Genomic DNA, 15,742 nt, shown 5'->3' on the forward strand with positions numbered 1-15,742 from the left:
AGATGACAAGTCACTACCATCCAACTAACACCTTATCTCGCTTACCTCAGTCCTGTCAAAAGTAATGGAAAAAATCATCAATTCCCAACTCCTACACTACCTTGAAGACACCCACCTAATAAATGACCGCTAGTATGGGCTCCATTGCTGCCAACCAACAGGAGATCTGCTCACATATGTCGCTCATCTCTGGACAAATGCCATGGAGAAGTTTGACAAATTTCAAGTAGTTGCACTTGATATCTCCAAAGCCTTTGACTGGGACTGGCACAAAGGCTTATTAAACAAACTACTATCCTTCGGTCTGATCCAGGACTTCTATAGTTGCTTTCATTTGACAAACCTTACCCTACACAACTCACCTCAACCTACAGACAAGAATATCAACCACCACCATCCTCAATTCCAATTTCCAAGCCATACTACAATAGGGATCGGATAACCTCATCAATTTCAATGCTAATAAAATCCAGTTCTGTCCTATTTCCCATATAAAACCCACAGAAGGGGTGGGGCCTTTAAAATCTCTCTCAAAATGCTTGCCTCAATACAAAGGAGAGCAATTAGACTTATTAATGATCCATCTTTTACCAACTCTCTCCCCCCTCACTTTTGCACAGATGTTTGGTTTCTGCCATCCGTATATTCTACAAATATTTCCATGGGAAATGCTCATCTGAAATAACATCAATAATTCCTCCACTCAGTACTAAACTCGTTGGAACACATGCAGCTGCTGCTCAACATCCCTTCACAGTACACCTAGAAACAAACAGAACAAGTTTCTTTTCCTCCTCCTTCATCCTTGCAACTGCTGCACTGTGGAACAGTCTCCCACCTGCTGTCTTTCCCAAGGAATACAATTTACAGTCATTTAAATCAAATGTAAACAAGCTCCTCCTTTCCCAACCCACTACCCATACAGGGCACTCATGTACTATAGGTTAACAACCAACCTCTTGTGTATGGGCACAACATAAAAAAAAAAAAAAAAAAAAAATTAAATAACCTCAAAATAGGAGGTAGTATCTTTAAACATAAGGAAATCCACAAAATAACATAGATTCCCCCTGATGGAAAAACATAAAATCGGATCAATCACAATGCTATATGTAATACTTTCAAGAGGACATTACAAGATGTAAGGGTCAAAAGAGGAGCTGATATAGCTTCAGACCATTTTCTGCTAACTGTAGTAGTCACACTAAAGCTAGCATGAAATTCAAAACTAAGAAAGAAGAATAAGAAAATTAAATATAACATTGATAAATTGAAGGAAAACAAGAGAAATTTACCAATGAACTGAAGAACAGATTCTCAGTTTTGGAAGAATCAAATAAAAATGACAAGGAAAATAAGACTGAAGCTAAATGGGAAAAGTGCAAAGAAGTCTTTAACAAAACTGCAGAAGATATTTTAGCAGTGGCAAGTGGGAAGTTACACAAAGAATAGATTGCAGGAAATACATTAAAACCAATTAAAGAAAGGAATAAAAATAAAAGAGAAAATAAATAACTCCAAGTCAGAAAGATTACGCAGAGAATATTAGAAGAAATACCAAGCTGCCATAAATGACAAGAGAAACTACTAGCTGTTGGCTGGAGATGCTCAGACAGCGAATGATACTGGAAATCTTGGAGAAGTTTACAAAATTATAAGACAACTTGGAGGAACCTACCAGAAGAATGACGTGGAGTTAAAGATAAAAAAGTTCAACTATTAACTCAAGAGCAAGAAGTCCAATAAAGATGGAAAAAGTACTTTGAAGAACTATTAAATGTTATTCATGATTCTATAAATCCAAATATTGAGTCCCCTTTCGAGGAGATATACTAAATGAATTCAAACTTGATGTAAACATGAGAGAGATCACAGTGCAAGAAATCATGGAAGCAATTAAGATCCAAAAGATTAGAAAAGAAAGTGGAAATGATAACATTAGTGTTGAACTGCTCAAAGCTGACCTAAGAACCAGTAACGATACTGTACAAACTGTTTGATCTCATATGGGCATCTGAAAAGGTTCCGAGTACCTGGAAAGAATCACAAATAATCAAAAGTCAAAAAAAAGGTGATCTTACAGATTGCACTCAACTGGAGAGGAATCAGCGTATTGTCAGTACCATCAAAAATCTTCACTAGAATCATAATAAATAGAATAAAAGATAGCACTGAGAAAATACTGAGGATAGAACAAGTATAGGTTTTAGAAATGGAAGAAGCGCACTGAATCAAAATTTTTATTCTTAGAAACATAAATGAACAGTGTTGAATTAAATTCAACTACATATCTCAACTTTATTGATTTTGCTAAAGCATTTGACAGCATACACAAAGAATGTCTATGGAAAATTCTGAAAATTTATGGATTCCTGACAAAATAATAAATATCATAAAAGATTTGTATGGTGGAAGTAAAGGACAAATTCTAGTAAATGAAACAATTTCTGAAAGTTTTGACATCAAAACTGGTGTTAAGATAGTCTGTGTCATGTCTGGAATACTTTTCATCATTGTCATAGACTGGATTATGCAGCACGCCCTGAAAAACCTGAGAACTGGAATAAGATGGAACACTAACACCACATTAGAAGATATGGACTATACTGATGACATTGTACTACTATCATCTAGATTTGAAGACATGAAAATTAACACAATAAAGCTAGAGGAAACTGCTACACAAATAGGCTTATAGATCAATGAGAAGAAAACCAAAATATTAAAAATCAACAGTAAAAAGAATGACCCAATCTTTATAAATGGAAATCAAGTAGAAGTGACACACTTTTAATTACCTTGGAGCAACTGTCAATATGGAAGGTGGTATCACTGAAGACATTACAATAAGAATTAAAATATCTTGCTACACATTTAAAACTTTACAGAAAATTTGGAAATCATCAAATATAAAAATAAACTTAAAAATTTTAATTCAACTGTAAAATCTGTACTACTTTATGGAAGTGAATCATGAAAATTAACCAAACAACAAGAAAAAAAAATTGATGCCTTCCAAACAAAATGTCTTCGCAGAATGCTCAAAATTTACTAGCCAAGTAAAATTTCAAATAGAATTATACAACAAAACAAGAACTAAACCACTCACAACAACAGAGTTAAAGAAACGCAGATGAACATGGCCATGTATTGAGAATGCCAACATCAGAACACACAAGAGCAGCATTAACACGAGCACCTGATGGTAAAAAGAAGAGGAGAAGACCTAAAATGACATGGCGCTGGATGGTAATTGAAGAACGAAACAAACTAGGATGGTCAAGCTGGAGGAGAGCAAGAGAGGCAGAGCTGGACTGAAGAGGATGGCATGCTAAACTGGTGTGGCCTCATGCACCTCATAGGTGTAAAGAGCAATAAGCAAGTGAGCACTAAGCATCACCATATGCATTTGTGGTTTAAGCCAATAGAAAGTACAATTTGGTCAGCTAAGTCCCAAATTGCCAGCCCATCCTTGTTCATTCAGTACCCAGTAGACACCTACTAATAGGATGCACCACATGAATGTGAGGAATGGACATTAGGTCAGAAGCCCCAGTCGGTTCTCCACATTCCTAAAAGGCAATGCGAAGGTCTTTTCCCAGTTATTTGGCTTTGACCCCGACCAGCTGCAATACCATAGTGGGTAATTCAAAACTTCACATAGGGTACAGGTGGCATGTTGTGTGGTGACAAAACAACATGTTCAATATGCTGTCCTCTGTTGTCAGCAATGTGCTGAAATCACAAAATCACACACTCAACCCCAGAATGTAGAGTTTCACTTGAAATGCTGTGGATATGGCATGTAATGCTGGTCTTGAGATCCACTGAGTTGACTATGTGTCCACGATAGACATCTTTGAGAAACATATCCTCAGAGCCAAAAGTCGCAGGGGTTCAGATCTGGCAAGTACACTGGCCATGTTGTACAAAAAAAAGGCAACTGATGATTCAGTAAAATGTGTCTGAAGCAACCACTTGACAGGAGTGGCGATATGAGGAGGGGATATGTCTAATAACATTAGACATATCCGCAAGAAGATGTGTTTTGCATTATGGGAGATACTGAGATAGGAGTGATAGTACCTTGCTCCACCTTTGCAAGGAGTCGCCCTGGTGTTGCACCACCTTACCCCAGTCCTGAAGATACTTTCAGGCGCAAACTTTGTTTGCTCACACTTGGATAAAGGATTAAACTAAATTTATTATATTCTAACCAAGTGAAAAATAAACTTTCAACATCTTTCTCTAAATCCAGAGTAATTTATTAAAAAGGTGGCACACCATTTGGCAACTCCTATAGGTAGAGATGATCTTGCTAATGCTTCTGGCTGGTATCTCCACTTGGGCCTGTCTCCCACTGAAGAGACCTCAATAAAGGTCGAAACTAGTCTGGGTAGTGGCCCTTCCCTTAATGCATAAGATTAGACATATCCGCAAGGAGATGTGTTTTGCATTATGGGAGATACTGCGATAAGAGTGATAGTAGCTTGCCCCACCTTTGCAAGGAGTCGCTCTAGTGTTGCACCACCTTACCTCAGTCCTGAAGATACTTTCAGGCGCAAACTTTGGTTGCTCATACTTGGATAAAGGGTTAAACTAAATTTATTATACTTACAGGTTTGTTTAAACACCATGCAGTGTGTTGTGTGCTGCTGCTTCCTGCAACATTTGCCATCCTTTTTTCCTCTAATGCTATGGCTACTTCCTCCACTGTCTGCCGTTCAATGGTCTTCTCTTCTGCTAGGTTTGACATCTAAGGAACCTGTCTCTCTTCAAATTTCTAGATCATTTTGCATAAAGCATTTGTAGTCATAGGACCCAATTTTAATCCCTTTAATGTTCTGAATTTTTGCAATGCTGTCACAGTACAGCTATTATTTTGGTAAAACAACTTCATGAGAAATGCACAATCCTTCAGGAATGGTGACATTGTGCTTAACAAGTTGTCTGCTCACAGCAATCAACTGAAGCATTCCACAGCCACCTGCTTTTATAGAAGCTTCTTTCGAAGCATGTGTGATTGGGAACATTTGTTATTTGCATAAATTGTATGGTCGTAGCATTTCACTGATTGTTACAGCCTTTCGAAATGTGATATACAGTATACATATACATATGATATACATAGCGATTATATCATAACTAAAAAGGAATAGAATAATTATTATGAAAATTTATACAAAGATAAATTTCAGTATTTCTAACATAATAAGTAACAGTAACACATTAGAAACTAACATTAAATTAACTAACTGAAATTCTAAAGAAACTTTAAAAGCAAAAAATCACCAGGAAATAATGGAATAAATATGGAATTATTTAAATATGCTGGCTTTGAACTCCATAAAAAATTAAAAAAATAAAATTAAAAAAATTTTAAAAAAAATCTGATTTCACATCTGCAGAAGCCATATTGTCACTCCCATACCTCACCTAGTTTTGGGAGTGAAGTCTTCTGCTAGAATAACTGGTAGGGTTGCAGATTCCCTTTTCACACACAGTTTGTAGGACAATCACAAACATCCATGCTCATGGCGAGATTCAAATCCGCAGCCTCTTGGCTGGAGAGCAGACACGCTAACCACTCAGCCAATCAGGCATCTGTTAAATAAAATATTGCAATCGGGAACAGTTCAAGATGAATCGAAGCATATATTCCTCCAATCTTTTTCAAAAATCAGGATAAATGAAAATATTCAAATTATTATTATTAGTGTACGGGTGCCTCCATGGAGACCAAAGACTCATCACAGGAGACCCAAACTATTCACACAATCAATCCTACCTCCCCTTGAATCCATTAACAGCCAAAGCACTCGCAACTAACTCTAGCAACCCATTCCACTCATTCACAACTCTCCAAGCAAAAAATTAGTCCTCACAACCCTATTAACCACACCTTTAATTCAACTTCCAGTGATAAACCCTTGTTCTGGCCCCTCCAGCCAAGTACTGAAACATTTCCCTTGTATCAATCCTATAAACCCTTTAAGCAACTTAAATGTTTCTATTATATCTCCTCTTTTTCTCCTATCAACCAACTTTTGCAATCCACACATCCTCAATCTATCTTCATAGGGAACATTCCACAGACCACTCACCAGCTTGGTCACTTGCCTGTGAATCTTCTCCACCACTTCCACATCCCCAAGAAACCGTGACCAGACTCGAGCACAGTAATCCAGATATTAAGGCCTTATAAAGAGGAATAACAACTTCTCTTTACTTGTTAGTGTGTTCTTTAATAGCCAAGTAATCTTATGGACTTAGCAACCTTAAAGAATGAGTATTAGATTCTGGATATAAAATCCTAACATGGATTTTAGGCCAAGTGGCCTACTCCAGTTTCATGCCATCACTTTCTTGGTCTTCGAAATCTTCTTTTAACCATTGATTTTATATATATCTGTATAGTATTTTTGGCAATCTGCTATTGTTCATTCCATTTAGATGTTCTAACCATTTTTGTTTATATTTACTTATATAGTGGTTAACTGGTTTTATATTCAGGGATTTTAAAATTTGTTTTATTTGTTGTATGTTCCCACTTGGTATATCTAGATGACTGAAACTCACTATTTTTCTAGAAATTTCATTTATGCTGTTTGAATTCTTTCATTCTTCTTTTTTATGGTCCATGTTTCTTCCATATAATAAAGTTGATTTAGACAGAATGTTATATAGTTTGATTCTGGTTGTTTCTGTACCAGGGATGGCTTAAATATATTATTTATTATGCTGTTTACCTTGACAAAATTTGATATTTTAATTTATGTCTTTTCCATCTTCAAATGATAAAGTCGCATCCCAGGTATTTGAAAGTATTTACTTGTTCTAATATTTTACTATCTATCACTATTTTACTTCTTACTGGGTTTTTACTTCTTATTTTACTATTTTACTTCTATTACACTATTTTACTTCTTATTCTCCTTTGAAAGCCATTATTATTCTTTAACTTTTGATATTCTCAATTATATTTTTCTGAAAATGCATTTAATGATTTTACTGATCTCTGAATCTTCTGATGTAGCTAATACAATTTGCTCATGCTCAAATAACAGTATCTATCTATCTATCATCTATCTATCTAATATATCTATCTATTTATCTAATATATCTATCATTAATCTTCGCTAGGTGGCCAAGGTGTTGCACGTGCGTTCATACCGCTCCTGCCTTCCCCCACCTTTTATACGTTTATCCGCAAGGAAGGATTTAATTTTTTATATAGGTATATTCTCCAAGCTGAGAGATCTACTCATTCTAGTCGTGTACGCATAAGTGTAGTGATAAGTGATTTATGACAGTGTTCTTCTCCTGGTGTACGAGTCTTCAATAATTTTCAATTTCGACGCCATAATTCCTTCTCCGACACCTGCACCCCTCACCTGAGGCTATAACCAGTGAAGGATTACCCGCTATGGCAACAACTGCACATTCATGTACTACCAAGGATTTAGCAATTCAAAGACCCCCTAAGACTTCGGACCCGGAAGGAAGAGCAAAGTTCACCAGAGCTATGTACATGGAAAACAGGTCAGTCAATCATCCTTATATTCATCCTTAACCCTCTCATCTACAAGGCTGCATATGCCACTCAGTTTTCAGTGGGATCTGCCATATAAATAAAAATGTGCCAAACCAGATTCCGACATACAGTGGAGACTATGGCATAACATCTTGCCAACTCCTTCTAAGCTCTACAAATTTCAGATAAGAGAAATGGATCTGTGTCTATTCTGTGACGTTTCAGGTACCTTGGAACACACATATCTGACCTGTCCCGCAAACAAAGCAATGATCACCTACGTCCTGAATACTGCCTCCAACACCTGTAACTACGCACACAGCCAAGAAGGCTACTGGAATTTAGTCCACACAGAAGAAAACAGACACAGAACATGCAATTTCCTCTTCATCTGTGCTAAGGCCATCATCTACAGCTTCTACCTAAAACAGACAAGAAATAACCAGTACCCATCCATCGCTGAAACTGCACAAACCCTCATGTATATCCTCTGCCGGAAACTAAAAAGCAGGCTTTTATTGGAACTTCAATACTTCAAAGAAACAAGAACTGTCACAAAATTCATAGAGGAGTGGAATCCCACTGGTACCCTCTTCTGGATTGACAACGACAATACGCTTCATCTGAAAGATAACTCAGACTGAAACTGAACTGTAAATTTTGAATTCATTTATTGCATTCCCTGTTGTATACCCGAAAGGAAAATGTTTCTTTCTCTGTAATATATATACTTATATACTTATAATATATAAATAGTCCTTGTTACCTATCGTCTAATGCATATTTTAACAAGTTGAATAAAAAAAATTTTTTTTTGAAAATATCATTATTTGTATACTAAATGGTTATTATTATTAGTAACATCTGACCTCCACGGAGTGGACTGGAGCATTGTCCTGATGGAGAATCCAAGCACTGTTCTGCCACAGATCAGTCTCTTCTTCCTCACTCGTTCTCTCAGCTCGGCCAGAACCTCAAGGTAATAATATTGGTTAACTGTCTGACTCTCTGGTACCCATTCAACCAATACCATGGCACTGATATCAATGCTTATCTGAACTGCTTCTAGAACTCTCAAGGGCATTCACATCACAAGCACATCCCACTACTACAAGTACACAATTCACAGCGCATCTTGTCTTGTTATTTAATAGCCACACCTCATGTGTGTGTGTGTGTGTGTGTGTGTGTGTGTGAATGTGAAAAAAAAAAAAAATTATATATATATATAATTTCCCCCCCCCCCTAGGAAAATGGTGAATGAATGGAATTGGTTTCCAGTAGCAGTCACGAGTGCTTTGTCAGTGAATGAGTTTGAGGAGAAGGCATTGTAGGTGCTGAGTGAATAAGTGTTAGTGTGGACGTCCAAATGAGCCTTCAAACTTGGGGAGAAATGCTGATATAATAATAATAAGAAGAAATCGTTTTCTAGATTCTAGTAAAACATGTTTAAAGTCATCCCAGAAATCAGAAACAAATCCATGTAATTTTTCCTTACCCCTCAATACTGGAACAGAAATTCCAGGTTAGTAGTTGAAAGGGGGCCAATCGTTCGATGCTGTTGGCACACTCTCCCTCGATGAGTCTTTGGACTCCCTGGAGGTGTCAAATAATAATAATAATAATAATAATAATAGAAATATAAATGTCTGCTCAAAACATGTTAACAACAGGATATTCTATAAACAGTAGGCTTTGACACTATATAGCCATCATAAATCCATTTATCTAACCTGTTGTAATCTGCACATTATACCATTTACTGTACTGATGTTATGCACTAAAACAGTGGTTCTCAAACTTTTTACCTCTGAGCCCCATCTGACAAGAGAAAACACTGTCATCTCCCCCTGCCGGTTTTATTTATCAAAAAAGAAGTTATACTAAGTTTAACGTTTTATTCAGTTTATTTTGTGTTTTCTACATACTATTTAACAGTTTTTGACACAAAATAATTAAAGTATCACAATATTAGGCCTACAATAAAAATTAGTTTTAACACTTGCAATTAACGAAAATATGTATTGAAATGAAACAATATTTAACTAACAAGTATTTAATTTTTCTCTGTAAAAACAATCAAACATTTAAATGTCAAAGTCTAATGTGATGGATGGGCCTGCTTTTGAGAACAAAGTTTATCAAAACGTGGTGTAATATCAGAAATGGCCACTCTAAGTTCTTTAGCAATATTTAGTCTTGAATGATACTTTGATTTCATAGCTGCCAAAGCAAAAAAGCTATTCAGGAAACGCTTCATGATCAGTTGTTCATAATCAAGTCAACTTTAAGAGGTAAACAAATCAGCACAATTGCACTGAAACAAGAGCCAATGAGATGTCATTAAGTCGCTGCTTTCAGCTGCGCCTGTATAGTGCTGCCTGGAAGAGGATGCAGCCGCTGCCGAATTATCAACACTGCCTCTGGCACACAAGTTTTATAAGTGCGAATGAAGAAAATAATTATTAGTTATTTTGAAATTCATGATAATTAAAACCTGTATCATCAAAAGTTTTTCTTTCTGTATTTTTATTTGTTATTTTTAAAACTGATTTAGGGCAGCTTTAATTTTTTTTTATCTGTAGGAAAGTATGCCCTCCCCCCCCCCCTGGAAGTCGTGCCCCCACAGTTTGAGAACCACTACACTAAAGAATCAGCTTAGAGCATACAACTCAGTTAGTGCAAAAGTTACAAGAAAATGATAAACCTAACTAGAACATACAAGAAAAATGATACAGTGGAAACAGTCAGCTCTCACTATACTAAACTCAGAGGGACAATGATTTGTTTGTTATAATAGATATATTGCTATAATGAATTTCTTTTAGCACAACATTGTGCCTAAAGGGCTACAGTCAGGACTTTTCACTTATATGCTATAGTGAGCAAGTATGTTATAATGGTGTTTATGCTACAGTGAGAGGTGACTGTATATGATGACAATGTTTCTCACCCAAAATGCCTTCTCTTGGATGAGTTCTGCTTTCACATTTCTAGTAATGTATACCAATATAATTGGAAGCTAGGAGATGTTAAGATCCACTTGTAGTAATGGAACTATAAGTGCATCAGAGTTCCAAATTGAACATCTAGTGTCCTGATTTCAGATTCATGAAGTCAACCACGCTTTATAGAACCTACAGTAATAGGCAATGTGCCTGAACATGTTGTAAAATCATTATATTCTTCAAATATTGCTTCAGTATGAAAGTCCAACAAAATTAAGCTAATCAGTTAACTTTCTGAATAAGCAGCTTCCAGACAAGAGACTGTAAAAGTGAGTTCCACTGCACAGCCTCTTACCTCACAAAACATGAGTTAATATGGTGGTTGAGTTGCATTAAATCATACTCCTGCTAGAAATTGCTATCACACTAGAAAATACACCTGACAAAAACACAGGTGACCATACTGACATTTATCAGGCCACTGGGATGCAGGTGTTGAAATCTACTAAAAGCTAACAAAATCTGGTAAGTTTCCACATCTGCCAGTCAACCAACAGGATGCAAATTCAAATCACAGGCATAAATGTTTGTGACTGTCTTTAGATAGGAGACAATCATGATAATAACCATTTATTATTTTTTTATTTTTTTTTTTGTTGTTGAAGTTAGTGAAAAATCTTTCATGTGTAATTATTCTTTCTTGGTTGTTGTTTTTTTTTAATCAATTAAAACAATTGTCAGGTTTTATTGTTATTTTAATAAAACTAGTTCTTGTTACTAAACAAGCAGTTTTTAGACTGGAAGTCCAATGAACAATACCAATTGCAGTGTTGAGTAGTTAGGAATTATTTCACTGCTCCAAATCTTAGACTTTAGAGTACAGAAATATAAATGCTGTATATAATCTAGTGGCAGGATAGTTCTAAAGGAAATGAATGTAACATAAGATTCAGGAATAACGGGGAGGGGGCTGATCTTCGAGGGATCGAAGATCAGTTCCCCCCCCTTTGAATATCAAGGGATATTCAAAGGCTTGTTTTCAATGGATTGTTGCAAAAACAGGACAAGAAAGGACATTAACTGCAAACAAGGAAGATGTTGCTCCACTGTGTAAGATCATAAACAGACAACACTTGAAATACTGTGCAGACTATATCATTGCCAGGAAGTGATATAGTTCCCAAGATTAGGAAAATGGTTACAGAGCAGATATATATGCAAGAAGGCCTCTTTTTACAAAGTAGTTAGGTTCCCAGCCTACTGTACACAAAGTAAACTGTTAGTAAATTGAGATAAAATTATGTGTTTAAATGAAATTGATTTTTTCAGTATGAAAACTGACCTATACAAGTTAATAATTTGGCAATTTTTATAAAGAATTATGGTTATTTTATATAAATATTGTTTACAAATAACATAAGACAATAAGTTATAAATTAAAGTAAAAATACTGTATAGTGTTTTAATAAAGAAGCCTTAAATGAGAAAACAAGGACACTGCCTTGTCTATGAGTATTGCTTGAGTTACAGGAACATTGTTCTGATTCATATAGTCAATCCACAGCACTAATAGTTTCTCTTTTTCCTCCATTACTTCACTCCTTGAAAGCAATATTCTTGAAACTTTTACATTAACAATTGCTGCAAGTAATGTTTTATCTTCTCTGCAATGGTTACTATTGCCAAAACTGTAGAAGGCATTAACTTTATTGCTTTACCCACATCAGATTAACACACCTGATTCAAAGCATTGAATCACTAAAATTTTGGCTCGTAAATAGAGGAAATGTAAAATGAGGCTCTCATGTATATAAGTGGGTTAATGGTGTGTGTGAAAGAGGGATTGCACCAATTTAAAACAAATGATGCTGAAAGTTATATAAAGATATGACAAGCTAGAGAGTATGAAGTATATTAACACCACACTAGCATAGGGTCAAAAGACTCATCATCAGAGATATATACTGTCACACACAAATCATATCAAACCATGCTTTAAACTTATTCAACATACACTCATATTCAGCATATATTATTCAGCATACGCTCATTAACCCCCCATTCTCCGTGCAAAGAACCTGCTTCTTACACCTTGCTCCCTCTTGTTCAACCTGTCTCCGATTCTATGAAAAAAATTACCAACTTCTATGTATCAATGATATCCCGTCTCTTCCTCCTATTCATGAGGCTTTGCGAATTGCATTTCCTCAATCTGTCTTCACACACACACCAGATATCACTCTGTCAATCTCCTCTGTACCCTTTCTAATATATCTTCATGAAAACCAGGTGACCAAATCTGCTCACAGTAATCCATGTGAGGCCTAATCAAAGCCTTATACAATGGAACCAGAATCTCTTTATTTCTTCACATTAAGATCCTCCACATCACTGCCATTATCTGATGTGACTACTTCACAACCTGTGCAATGTGGCTTCTGAATTTCAGGTCCTTGTCAAACACTACTCCCAGATCTCTCATATCCTCTACCTAGTTCAAAGTTTCCTCACCAAGTATATGCTTTGAATCCCATCACCGCTTATCAAATTTCGAAAGCTTACACTTTGTAACACTGAACTGACACTTCCACTTACCTAATCATTCATACAATCTATTCAAGGCCTTCTGTAAGGCTAATATCTGCTTGACTCAGCACTGTTTTTCTCAATTTTACATCATGTGCAAAATTACCAATCACCCTGTACACATATAGAATACAATGCAAGAAACTGTTAGTGAAGAAACATTAAATGAACATAAATCAAGATAAGACAAGTGTAGCAATATACTCAGTGAGTCTCCTGTAATGCAATCTCCTACAGCTCCATAGGATTCTCTATTTTGCATCATGTGATATTATAATCACATGATGCAAAATTTAAAAAAAATAAATAAATTACCTCATTTAACTCCATTTTATGAAGTAGTACTTTCAAACTTTCATAGTCATCTTCTTCTGCAAGTTTCAAGAGCTTGTTTTCCATTGTATATTACTATAAGGAAAAAAAAAATATATATATATATATATTTAAGTGCCTTGCTTTGTTTGTTCCACCCTTAGTTCTTCAGACATATTTTTAAAGAAATAAATTTTATCTGCTTCATTGAGTATGACTATGTGCAATAAATCAATAAGGAAAAAAGGTTCGGAAAAAAAATAATTCCAATCAACAATAGCATTCACTCCCAGGAATAAATAAATTTTCTACAGAAAATAATTAAATTAACATCATAATAAATAAATGAAAGAGAGAAAGTGAAACATGAAATGATAACAGCAGCACCTAGAAAATATAAATATTTTAAAGGCTAATTTTTCTTTCAATTTTATAGAGACTTTACTTTTCTGTTTGTTTGGTAATTAATATCGATGATATGCCAGTTAGTTATATTCATGAAATTGTTGCATTTATGATCATTGTAAGCAATTTCATACTTTAAATGTATGATTTAAACTTGAAATATATTCTGCAAAAGTTATGATCGCTTGTAAAAATACATTTAAACTAATGAATAACATCTTGAACATATAAGGTTTAATTTAGTTTAAATCATTTTGAACTAATGCATTTAAATATTGATAATTAACATCACACACACACACATACATTAATACCCCAGTTAGTGATTGGCATAAGTTTTGCTAGAGCATACAGAGCTAACCGAAACAACCCTAAATGAGCTCATTACAACATTTTATTAGGAGAAATTACAAATACAGTAGAACAATAAAGAATTTTATGAGCAATTTTTTTTTTTTTTTTTATGAAAGTCAGTAATTATACTGTATTTTACATGAGGGATAGACATGGGTCTATCATAAACCTTAGCTTCTTGATGATGCAGGAGTTAAGAGTCATTTGTCTTTTCTTGAGTTTTCTCTCACAAAGTGTTCTCAGCAGCAAGATAAATTATTAATACATTATTTCAAGAACATCTTGATTTGCCCTAGAGCTATGCTCATAGTTAGGGTCATTACCTATGAAATGGTCTGCGATATTGTGACTGGTCGGTGAATTTAAGAGCTTGTGTAAAATTGGTGATTTTTATCTGTTTTATTATGTTTCCCCTTAGAAAATTAGTGTTTTATAATATATTAGTGTAGATTTTCATGTTTTTAGTGTATTTAGTGTTTTAAAACATTTTTATTAAGATATTACAATAATAAATAGTTTAAAATGGCACCAAAAATGCACAAGAAATGTAATGCTAAGAAGAGCAGCAAAGCCGAGAATAAGAAGGCTTGCTAAGGAGATTATTAAAGATACTGAGGAGGTTACTGAAAGTGAATTAACCTCCCTCCAAAATAGCGAAATTAAAGCAAATCATCAGAGAGATGACGTCGGAATTGCAGAAAGTCTAGAGGCATTTAAACGAACATAGGAAAGAAAAGAAAATTAAGTAGCAAAATAAGAAACAACAAAGCACAGAATCAGGTAAGTTAGTAAGTAACGAAAATCGGGTAAGTAACATTGTTTGTTATAACAATAAGAGACAAAATCCAAGAAAGAAAACTGCGATGGTTTGGCCATGTGACCAGAATGGACACAGAAAGGTTACCAACTAAAGCTCTATATACAACGATAGAAGGTAAAAGATCCAAAGGGCGGCCCAGAATTAGATGGAGAGACAAAATAAAAGAGGTCCTGAAAACCAAATCACAACAAGCGACACCAAACTGGAGAGAATTGTTTGGGCTCTCCAGGGACAGACAGAAGTGGATAGAGTTCATTTGGCCACATCATCATCATCCTTTTCTCTCTTCCATCATCTATAATGATGGAAAAGAGAAAAGAAGAAAGAATGTTGTTTGTAAAAAAGAAGAAAGAACTATAATAAAATATACTTGATGAGTGGGTTATAACTTCAAGTTTTCCAGGAGCAAAAATTAAAAATATAATGCAAGCAATTCAAAAACATAAAAGAAAGTAAACAATATCATAATCATAGCAGGTACTAACAACTTAACTAGTGATAATTTTAGTATGAGAGAGGACGTGAAAGGGTTGTTGGAAGAGGCGAGTGTGAAAAGTAAAAAAGTGAAAATAGTAAGTATATTACCTCGATATTATAATAATGATTTATGAAGAAGGGCTATAATGGTAAACAATTCAATGAGTAGGCTGAGTAGAAGAAATGGATGCGAGTTTTTGAATGTTTGGGGGATTTTGTTTGAGAGAAGATTGGCCTACATCTGAATGCATTTGGTATTAGGAGTTTTGAAAAACTGATAACTGGTATGACACCTAACACAGAGAG

General features: G+C 35.1%; 1 protein-coding gene across 1 annotated transcript in view; it reads right to left on the minus strand.

Moving 5' to 3' along the window:
• Positions 1-15,742, minus strand: part of LOC150106343 (Fanconi anemia group I protein-like) — a 370,741-nt gene that overhangs the window by 319,716 nt on the left and 35,283 nt on the right. Inside the window, exon 2 of the mRNA XM_090392981.1 lies at positions 13,384-13,476. Within this exon, the coding sequence (XP_090249107.1) occupies positions 13,384-13,467 (84 nt within the window). The 5' untranslated portion in view covers positions 13,468-13,476. The remainder of the gene's footprint in view (positions 1-13,383; positions 13,477-15,742) is intronic.

Source organism: Typopeltis vanoorti, chromosome 5 (assembly GCF_054136105.1).
Source record: "Typopeltis vanoorti isolate ZY-2024b chromosome 5, IOZ_Tvanoo_1.0, whole genome shotgun sequence".
Classification (NCBI taxonomy): domain Eukaryota; kingdom Metazoa; phylum Arthropoda; class Arachnida; order Uropygi; family Thelyphonidae; genus Typopeltis; species Typopeltis vanoorti.